Source organism: Ananas comosus, linkage group 7 (assembly GCF_001540865.1).
Source record: "Ananas comosus cultivar F153 linkage group 7, ASM154086v1, whole genome shotgun sequence".
Lineage (NCBI taxonomy): Eukaryota > Viridiplantae > Streptophyta > Magnoliopsida > Poales > Bromeliaceae > Ananas > Ananas comosus.
Genome location: NC_033627.1, coordinates 3,548,998 through 3,559,519, shown reverse-complemented (window position 1 = coordinate 3,559,519; position 10,522 = coordinate 3,548,998). Strand labels below are relative to the sequence as shown.

At 39.4% G+C, this 10,522-nt stretch overlaps 2 protein-coding genes across 6 annotated transcripts in view; one reads left to right on the top strand and one right to left on the bottom strand.

Annotated features, from left to right (window-relative positions):
- Positions 2,423-4,273, bottom strand: LOC109713391 (transcription termination factor MTERF2, chloroplastic-like). The gene has a single exon (XM_020237449.1). The coding sequence runs from the start codon at positions 4,179-4,181 to the stop codon at positions 3,033-3,035; it is 1,149 nt and encodes a 382-aa protein (XP_020093038.1). The 5' UTR covers positions 4,182-4,273; the 3' UTR covers positions 2,423-3,032.
- The window catches only part of LOC109712451 (protein RNA-directed DNA methylation 3), a 12,291-nt gene continuing 7,442 nt past the window's right edge, over positions 5,674-10,522 (top strand). For 4 of the 5 annotated variants that reach the window (XM_020236016.1, XM_020236015.1, XM_020236017.1 and 1 more), the window contains exons 1-10: positions 5,674-5,947; positions 7,743-7,984; positions 8,068-8,223; positions 8,319-8,477; positions 8,587-8,670; positions 9,148-9,215; positions 9,318-9,635; positions 9,750-9,798; positions 9,881-10,036; positions 10,248-10,403. In XM_020236016.1, the coding sequence (XP_020091605.1) occupies positions 5,725-5,947; positions 7,743-7,984; positions 8,068-8,223; positions 8,319-8,477; positions 8,587-8,670; positions 9,148-9,215; positions 9,318-9,635; positions 9,750-9,798; positions 9,881-10,036; positions 10,248-10,403 (1,611 nt within the window). In that variant the 5' untranslated portion in view covers positions 5,674-5,724. Of the gene's footprint in view, positions 5,948-7,742; positions 7,985-8,067; positions 8,224-8,318; positions 8,478-8,586; positions 8,671-8,948; positions 8,970-9,147; positions 9,216-9,317; positions 9,636-9,749; positions 9,799-9,880; positions 10,037-10,247; positions 10,404-10,522 lie in introns of those variants that run through there. The other variant, XM_020236018.1, reaches the window with a different exon arrangement.

Here is a 10,522-nt window from a genome sequence, read left to right as displayed (position 1 = left end):
TTCCGGGCTGGGCTGAATCAAAAACAAAGAAACTGCGACTGAGACCAAATGGCCTGACCAGAGCTGCGAAGAAAATCCTTCCAAAAATTCTTCTGCATCAGATCCTGAAAAGCGAGATTTGGAGTAAGTATTTACAGAATCTTCTTTATGTCCGAAGAAATCATTAATCAAAATAATGAGTCACCCCTTTCATTGATATGAACACATCTGAGATCTGCTCAGGAGTTCCCGAAAATCAGGCTGCAATGGAGAGATATAGGCTTTCCTTTCGATTACGAGTAAACTGCATTATGGACAGCAACAAAATATGATAGAAAAACATACCTTCACACATACCGGCAATTACTCTTTTGAATTATAATTTCTGTAGTTCCAACACCTTTTTTTTGCGCACAAGCATTATCCGGCCCTTGATACCAAGCTGATCTATAAGACTTGCCAAATGCCCATGGGTTAGAGCCTCCGTGTCTACAACAGTGAGCTTATAATGAACTCAACTTTGGCGAAATACGGGCTCGCTTTAGATTTTGCCAAATTGAGGCTAAAATGTTTGATTTTGCAGCTGCCCAAAGTTATTAGTTTTCTATACAATCGCAGGTACTGAGAAAATTTTACCATCGATGCCAATTCCGTGGGTATATTTTGATCCTTTGTAGTGGGGAAGCCTGGGACCTGAGTTTGCGAATTGTTAGATAATAAATTTAAAAAAATATTGAGGGACTTGGGGAAATTGTATTAGCAATCCAATGTTGGTGCAGTGAGAAAAGATACTATAAGCTAAATGCAGGTATGAAATTGTACCCATAAATGAAGAAGGCATAAAATATAATTCTTGCAATGAGAGTTCAAAAGCGTGTGCGCTTCAAATGTTTTCTACCAAAATAAACTGAAGATAAAATGCTTGATGGGGCTTTAAACGAAAACGTAATATAAAGTGGAGAGGAGATAATCAAACTTCCACTTTTAGGGCAAAAGAAGGCTCTCGACACAAAAAGAGAAATTCTGTTTTGCTACTAAAAATCATACAGAACACCAAATGGGAAAAATTAAAACAAATTCTATCACTGTTTAGAAGAAACTGATTCACGTATCTCTCAGAATCAAGAAAAGAACTTAAAACAAATTAAACGACTGATCCTATAACTGCATGAGAGTTCACGGTATTAGACAGAAAAGAAGGAAAAGCGGGCTTACCCCCAAATTACAATTGCAACAAGAATTTCCTTTGTGAAAGGTTTTAATCTATAATCGACAGGTAGTGATGGCACACCCTCTTATACAATGTTGGATTTTCTCCACAACACACCAACAAGCATCCACCTACAAATGATGAATTTAAGTCCATCTTTGTCATCCATTCAGACATGGAAATCTCTCTCAAACTTCGAAGGAATAAAATTATTATAAAAGAACGCCACTAAAATGCAGCAAAGAAAAAGAAAACAGCTTGCAGCAAAGAAAAAGAAAACAGCTTGCAGCAAGTAAAGGAGGCATATGTTCTGTTCGATTGATTCTGCTTAACAGTGTTATTAATGTTGCATCTACATCTTGGTTGCAATTTGTCATGCTTATTTCTCATTGTTACAGATAAGCCATGAAGAAAACCTACAATTTCCAAATAATTAAATCCCAAATGATTAAATCAACAACCCCAGTGGAAATAACTTACCAGAGAGGTCATCACAGTTCTAAGTTTTTATTAGAAGGTAAGCATTCTTTGCACCATTCTTGTCAATGGACACCAACGAAATAACTTGGGGCCCGTAAACATAATAAATAGATTCAGGTGCTTTACAGTAATGTTGTCAAAACTGCATTAGAGAAACAATTTATAGGGACAAAACACGGCTACATTTAAGGTTAGCTGCATTTGGAGGAGCTAGTGAAAAAGACAGCAATTAATCACTAAAGAGAAGGGTAAAAATGCTGCGCCAAATTGGTTTTTCAAACATGAATAATTGGAAAGACAAAAAAAATTTCATGGAAGTGCGAAGAAAAGAAGAAAAGGCACAAAAAAAACAAAACAAATATAATCTCATACACAATTATCGCATTGTACTCAATAAGATATGTGAAACTTAATATGTAAAAATGAAAAGTTATATTAATTTAACACATTGTAACAAGTTTGAAACTGAAATGAAAGGGGGCGTAGGTAAAAGATGGAGAGAATCGTAAGGTGTACCTGACTTTTAGTTCCATTTTGGGGTTGATAAAATTATCTTCCCTTCTGATCCAACTAAATACACATTAGAACTCAAGTTGTCCATCAAATTCCAAAGTCTGTTAATCTCCGATGTGCAGAAGGTTAGCGACTTAGCTGGTCAGTCTTTCAACCGACACTAGCTAAGACGTGGTGGCATGGTGTAAGACTGTAAGTACGAATACATTAACAAAACTAAAAATTACAATGCAAATTGAATCCAACTTGAAACCACACGCAAATAACAATAACAAAGGAGAGTTGCTAGCGCTACAAATTGATGAATCAAGAAAAGAATCATATATCGTAATACTAGACTAAAACAGTAGACTAAACAATTCCTACATTAGCTATGGATCACGTAAAACTATCCTGCTTAATACAACTCAGATGAACTCAAACAACCTATTAGAGAAGCAAACTATTAGCTGTTTTAGAAGCAACCAAACCAGGGGAATGACAAACTCTCTCTGATAATCTCCCAGCAAATTATGAACACTCGTGTAGCTCTGTAAGCGCCTTATAAGATAAGACATGCTGATAAGAGGCTTGAACTTGGGATCGAATAAATATTACATACTTGCTACCACAAAACAGATTGGACCTTAAAGGAAAATTCAGAATCTAAACAAAACCATGAAAGAATAGAAATCATGGTCATGAGAAATATCGATGCCTTGACTTAGTGAAGTTTTTACAATTCCTCCAAGCATAATGAAGGTACTCTCCACAACCAGGTGCAAATTGAGCATTAAAATTTAAACAAGAGCTCATGATCTTGCCGTTTACGTAGAAAAGCACCATACTTCATTCAGAAACTTCGAGACCACTAAGTGGGTATCACTCCGGCGCAAGCAGCAGCATAGACCTTGTCAAGACCTGGCATTCCTTTCTCATTGCGCCTAATAAACTTCTCAACAAAGTTTTTCTCGGGTAAACCAACGACACTATAAAAGCTAAAATACTTTCCAATCCCCTTCTCCTTGAGGATACTCATCACATGATGCCGAGGCACCAGCCTCTTCTCCAAACTGTAGGCAAGAAGCATCGGCCTCTCTTTGATATACACCGGCAGGCAGCCTGCTTTCCCCAGCAAGAAATCCATTTTCAACCTCACATTCTCCTCCGCGAGCGAGAGCACATTCGGGCACTTCCGAAATGCCTTATGAACCTCATCTTTAGACCACCCAAAGCTCTTGAAAAGCTCGATCTTCTTCTGCAAGGTCGTACTTTTAATCATGGCCACCACTGACAGAGCTTGCACGAACATCTTCGACTCAGGGGAGAAGCCCAAATCCTCTGTTTGCTTCAGCAGATGCTTAATCGAGATCGGCGAGCGGAGTATGAACCCGTTCACCCTCATCATCACCAGCGTGATATCCTTGTCGGACAATCCGTAGTTTCTCAGAAGAGTAATATTAGGAACAACCTTCCTTTCGATATCATAGTTAATAAGCATCCTATTTCTTCTCACAACCTTAGAGAAAACCGTGTTGTCGCCGCCGACGAACTCTTTCCAAAACTGGAGCCTTTGGAGGACGCCATTGATGGTGAAAGCAAAAGGGTTGGACCGGACGACCTGGACGAGCAGCGGCCCGGAGAAGCCGCCCTCCTCGAGCTCCTTAGCGCGGCGCTCGAGGGTCTTCTCCGTGTTGGCGCAAAGCAATTTGGGGTGCCAGGAGATTAGGCTTTTGATGTGGGCGTCGGATAATCCGGTGCGCTTGAGGAAGCCAACGACGGCGTCGGGGCGATCGGGGGATCGGAGGTGGGCGAGGCCCTTGGAGGCCTTAATGGCTTGGTCCCGGGAGAGCCCAATGGAGGAGACGAGGTAATCGACCATGAAATGGGACTCGGGAGCGTAAGGGTTTTGGGGCTTCTTCGAAGCTGTTGCCGTGGACAGGAGAAGGGATCGGAGGAGGTGGGAAGAGGAGGAAGAGGTGCGGAGGAGGAAGGAGAGCTTCTGGAGAAGCGGAGCCATAAGCGGAGCTTGGGATTAGGGTTTTAATGGCGGATGGATGGGGAATGAGAGGGAGCGTACCTCATGCGGGAGAGAGAAGAGGGGTGGGGGGGGTGATGTGTCGGGGGAGACGACGATGGAGAGGGGCGTAGGGTTTATAACGTGGCGGAGCGGGTTATGGTTTTTTTAATTAAACCCTAGATGGAGAGGATCCGATGTTTCAAAAAAACCGGACCGGAGCGGCCCGTGAATTGAACCGGTTGAATCTGAGTCAATTTTTTTGGGGGAAAATGTACAATCACCCCCTAAGCTTTGGCGTTTTGACAACTGGACTTCCTTAATAGTTTAATAGACTTTTTTTTAAAGAAAATTATCTTGCACAAAAGTTTGTAAAATTTATCTTTTCTATTTGAACACTTAAAAAGGCAATAAAATATAAAATAAGTTCAGCATTATTTTTTAATTTGCATACTTAAAAAAAAAACTAGGCTTTGTTTTGTATTTTGAAGTTTTACATGATTATTTATAAAAGATACCACTAAAATAGCTACTTAATTAGTAAATTTTTTCAAAGAAATAGAATTATTGAATAATTTGATAAAGTTTAAATGTTTAATTGTCCGAAGTTAAAGTTTAATAAAGGGCTATTTGATAATGATGTAGAGTTTAGAAACTGTTTATGCATGTTCCTATCTTTTTGAGGAATGTTGAAAAAGTTTATAGTGAAAAGTATACAAATGATGCAGAGTTTTTCATTTTAGTCCTTTTTGAATTTGTAAATTTATAAATGTAAAAAATTTACATGGTATGATACGCCATTGATGATTTTTTTTTTACTTTTAGTTATTATTATTGTAAAAATATAATCTCAACTAAATAAATAATTAAAATTACTATTAATCCTTTTTTATATTGTCAAAAAATGGGTGGGTACCAATTCCTGATGATCTACCGTTCTCGCTACCAGGATTGGCCGATCTCGTCCGTTCACGCAACCGTTGCTTTCCATCGAACGGTCCAGATAATTTCATATTATGCGGCTTTTCGCAAACTTTTTCGCCTGTTTAGTGGAGTCTACAAAATACTCAAGTAAAACTTTTGCTATCTCATAGCAAACACAAAACAGACATTTAAACAAATCATCACCGTCCACGTGCCCCAAAGCCGCATACACACTGTATGTAGCCACGTGTCCTATCTCCCTACGGTGTCGTATCAAAACGAAACGTCGAACACTTGTCGCTATCGTCGCTCACACTCCCGGGGGCAAAACCGTCCCATCACGAAAAAACTATGCTCAAGGAACATCCTGAACTATGCTGCACCATCTACGTGTCGTATTAGTTTTCCACTAATAGCCCATTCAAATCGCGCCACGTGTCAGTTACTCTGATAATTGTGCACCTCGAGGATAAGATACCGATTATACCCTCGACCCCTCCTCGACCATACCACAAGGGTTGAGTAGAGCCCCATCTTCGTCTCTCTCTCTCTCTCTCTCTCTCTCCAACTCTTCGTCGTCGTCTTCTTCCTTTTCCTCTGAGCTCTCTCGTCGAGCTCATCAATGGCGGTGAAGGGGAAGGGGAAGCAGGTGGCTTCCTCCCCCTCCTCCGCCTCCGCGAAGCGAAAGAACCCCGCCGCCGAGGCAGCGCAGGGCTCCGGTGGCGCCGCCTCCTCCCGCGGCCGCGCGAAGCGGGGCCGCCCCGGCGTGTTGCAGTTCTTCGATGACGCCGCCATGGACGCCGACGACGACGAGCTCGAGTCCGGTGGCGAGGACGCCGAGGAGGGTATGAATGATGCCTTCGCCATTACCTCCGTGCTTCTTCTTCTTCTTACTCGTGTAGGGTTTCCTCTTGCTAATTGTTGAGACTCGCTTTGCTCAATGCGATTCGCTTTCTTTTCGGTTTTTGGGGTTTCGTAACAAGCGACGTCGTTAGGGTTTTTGTTCTAGGGCATGCTTGAGCTTAGGTTGCAGTTTCTATAATTTTTTGGTGCGTCTGTTTAGCATATAAATGATAGGATTTGGATAAAAGAGTGAGCCGTCAATTTCAGTACAATGTGCTATATCTACGGGCTCGACATAATGTTTGAGTCCGGATTAGCTTGGGTACATTCTCTTGGAATTCAAGCTAATTGTGGTCTTTGTGTAAGGATTCAAGGAATTCCTGTTTTGCATGTCATCATCGCATTGCCAACTTGTCATGTGTTATGGCACCTTCAATGGGAAAAGTTGTGATTATAAGGCGCTTGCCCTCTTGGACTTATGTGCCTATTGGGCAAGGTTTCTGCAACAGCTTCGCTATACTGAAAATCAACATCAAGATGTTTAGCAAACAAGAAATCTGGAACTTTTTCTGTGGTTGGAACCTAAGATGAGCTTTTGGGCTGCAAAAACGTATTGCTCCAATTTTAGGGTTCTGCTGCAGCGGAAGCTGTTGGTCGGACTTGATGAAAAAAGTTGTAAATGCTTTTCTGAACAGCTCTAAGAACACTTTTGCCGAAAGCTCCAGCGAGGTTAAATGTGCCCTCAAACCGTAAAACAGGCTGTTGCATGCCCCTTTTGCATGAAACACAGCATAATATGTACCTTGTGCTGTTTCCTTGGATGGTCAATGCGGCATACAGATGGGTATGCATCAGGCTGCATGTTATCATAAACCCAAAATTTTCAGAATCTTCTATCTGCCACATATTACGATGTTTCACATTTTACTCTTTGTGCTTATCTTTTGTGTGGAGAATTTCCTGGCAGCTTTTGATGTAGGTCTCGCTGTTGCAAGAATTTTAAATTGTGCTTTTCAGTGGCTAGGTTTAATGTTTAATAGAGCAGAAACGTGCTCCTTGATTGGGATGGGGCAGCAGTATACTTTTCTCCGTTGTTAGAAACTGTCAAATTGTCTGGATTATAGATTAACTAGTATCTTCATATGCAAAAATCAAAGAGTAACACAATAATATAGTTAACGTTATTCGCTCTAGTTTTATGGGAGCCGTTTTGTATGATATCCTTTTTCAACTTCTTGTGATTTATCCGCTTTCTTTGTTTCTCCTTTTGCAGTTTTCTGTTGCAACATTACCAACTATTCTGGCATTATGTGATTTGATATTAACTATTCAGAACTTTTGCTAGCTAGACAGCATAGTTAGCTATTTAACTATAAATTTCCGGTAGATGCATGACATGAAGTTTCTTGGATTTTGACAGTTTGCTGCCTTCGTTTTTCCTCTTTGGTTTTCATTATCGTTCTTTGAGTTGTCTACGTAATTTTGTGGATGTAATTGTGCATCCCTTTCTTGAAGAAATGATTTCTATGTATATTAATCGGTCCAGTCACGTCTATTTCTCTTTTCCATATCCTGTTAACCTCGTACAGATAAGTTATAATGGATTTTTAATTTTAGATATTTATTTTGTACATCAAATCACATATTGCTTCCCGAAAGCCTGACTGGCAATACAAAGGAGAAGCTGATATCAGCTATTATGCAAGCTTGGCTTTACCGGTTCTGATATTCTTGTTTTCTCTTTACCTAATGGAACGGTTCTGATATTCTTTGTTTTCTCTTTACCTAATGGAACAGATTTTCCTGATGAATGCAAAGCTGAAAATGAAGACTTGAAAGGCACAGCGAGGCCTCCTCACCTTCCCTTTTTTGTGAAGGAAGAGGAGTTGAGTGGTGATGAACTGGAAGAACTAATTAAAGACCGTTACGGTCGTAGTTCGAAGTATGTAGTGCATGCTGAAGATTCTAAAGAATCTGGAGATGAAGTATCTGCAGCTGATTTAATGAAGGATCCTACTGTTTGGAAGATTAAATGCATGGTTTGTTGTAGTCTCTTTGAACTAAGCTATTTCGTCTAAAATATTGTTCTCTAATTGCTGTTCTGCATGACTGTCTGATACAGATTGGTCGTGAGAGGCAGATGGCCTTTTGCTTCATGCAAAAGTTTGTTGACTTGGACTGTCTCGGAAACAAACTGCAAATAGTTTCTGCTTTTGCACTTGACCATGTGAAAGGTTTTGTTTTTGTTGAAGCGGACAAAGCAAATGACGTTAGCGAGGTTTGTTTTTCGATTTTCCATCTGTTAGTGGTTGTTAACTTGGCAGAGTGGAAGGTTGCCATTGTTTTGTCTAATTAGTATCTACTGTACTTCAGGCATGCAAAGGATTTTGTAACATATATCCAGGCAGAATTAACCTTGTCCCCCCAAGTGAAGTTTCTCATTTGCTCTCTAGTCGTAACAAATCTTGTGGAATATCTCAGGGTTCGTGGGTCCGTATGAAGAGTGGGAAATATAAAGGAGATCTTGCACAGGTATTCCGAATTAGTAACTCTTTTCTTACTTTGTCTCTATTTTCCAGTTTTCTGTTTGCTTCTGTTCTATGAGGTTTATTTGCTCTTTTTTCATTTTTCTCTTTTGTAGGTTGTTAATCTTGATGATGGACGGAAAAGAGTGATGATAAAGTTGATTCCTAGAATTGATCTGCAAGCTATTTCAAAAAAATTTGTAAAGATCAATCTCTTATTTTCTATTGTTTATTCTTTTCTTGTTATATGTGATGCGGATGGTGGGTTAGTTAAAACTAGTTTCATAACAAATTAATCAATTGTATAGATATAGTCCTTTTTCTATTTATTTCACCATCCTTCTTACTTTTTCTTTCTAAGTTATACTTGGTCCTTGAAGCGATCTCACGGGAGATACTCTCCAGAATTGGCATCAGCTACTTTACCGTTCTGATTGTTTTGTCTGTTTTCACTAGATATGACATGACAAGCACATGCAGATGCTAGTAGAGTATGCAGGCAAGCATATTTAGATCCTAATAGAGTATATATGTATTGTTGCTCCAATCACCAGGCTCCAGATATGTTGGGTTGCCTTTTTTCATGTTATGAGTGAGAGATTGAAGCTCAAGTTCCCTCCGTATATGTGCAGAGTCTTGCATGTTGCTTATCGTCAACTATTTTGAATTATATGCAGGGTGGTGGACTATCTTTGAAGCATGCTGCAGTTCCTGCTCCACGTCTTATTAGCTCGCATGAACTAGAGTAAAATTTTCCATCATTCCATAGCTTGTTTTGTTCTGCAGTTTCACTTCAATACTATAGTGTTTTAACTCTGAATACTCGCGATCCTATTTCTTTCCTCAGTGAGTTCAGACCCCTTATTGAAACGAGACGTGATCGTCAAAGTGGTGAAGTTTTCGAAGTACTTGATGGTATGATGTTGAAAGATGGTTACATGTACAAATGGGTTTCAAATGGATCAGTTGTTTTCTGGGGAGTACAGCCATCTGAATCTGAACTTCTGAAGTTCTCTAACGTGAATAAGGATGACAGCGAGGACTTAGATTGGGTTTCAAGTGTTTATAGTGGTCGTAAGAAAGTACGGTTGACTGACGACTCAGATAATGTTGCAACTACTTCTAGGAAGAATGAGTACAAACTTCATGATCTCGTGTTATTCGGGTTTGTTTCTGTTACTTCATCTGTTTAGTATGCTCTATAATTGACAAAACTAAACCCTGTAATGTTGATAAAACTAACCTCTGTTGTTTGCTCTTTGCTCTTTTGGATTAACAGACAAAAGGACTTTGGTGTTATTGTTACTGTGGAGAAAGACGGAGTCCGGGTAACTGCATTCATTTTAACCTTTTTCTCTTATTATAGTTTCCTTTGTAGCTAAATCTTGTATATTAAATATATTCTTTCAGATACTAAAAGGCGGCACTGAAGGATCGGCCGTTGTGACACTTAGGAAGCAGGATATTAAGAGTGGTTGTGTTGATAAAATGTTCACTGCTTTAGACCGGCACTCGAAGACCATATCTGTTAATGACATTGTCAAGGTTCTGGAGGGATCCTTAGAGGTAGAGACATGTCCTTTAGATGAAGCAGTATACTTTAAAGAATGCTACCATTTGTTAACACTGGTTATTTATATGGAGAATACTGCCCATCGATTGGTTTTATGATTTCTTGCATTAAGTTATGAATTGTTTTAGCAAATTTCTCTTGACTGTTATAAATTACTGAGTTCCACTTTGGTGTTGATGTGTTCTTGTTGAATCATTTTGGCAGGGTAGACAAGGCATTGTGAAGCACTTGTACAGGGGCTCAATATTTATCTATGATGAAAATGAGACTGAGAATAGTGGGTTCTTCTGTGCCAAGTCTGAGTCATGTGAGAAAATCAAGAAGTCAAGGGAATCAGTGAATTCTTTTGATGACAATTTGGTATTTATGTGGACGATATATTGCTTGATAATGATTCTCCTGTTTATAACCTTGTTGTCTAACTCTTTGTTTATATATATATATATATATATATATATATATATATATATATAAATTTA

Excerpts from the sequence above, each read along its gene's own strand:
- LOC109713391 (XM_020237449.1), bottom strand. The coding sequence starts at position 4,181 with ATGGCTCCGCTTCTCCAGAAGCTCTCCTTCCTCCTCCGCACCTCTTCC.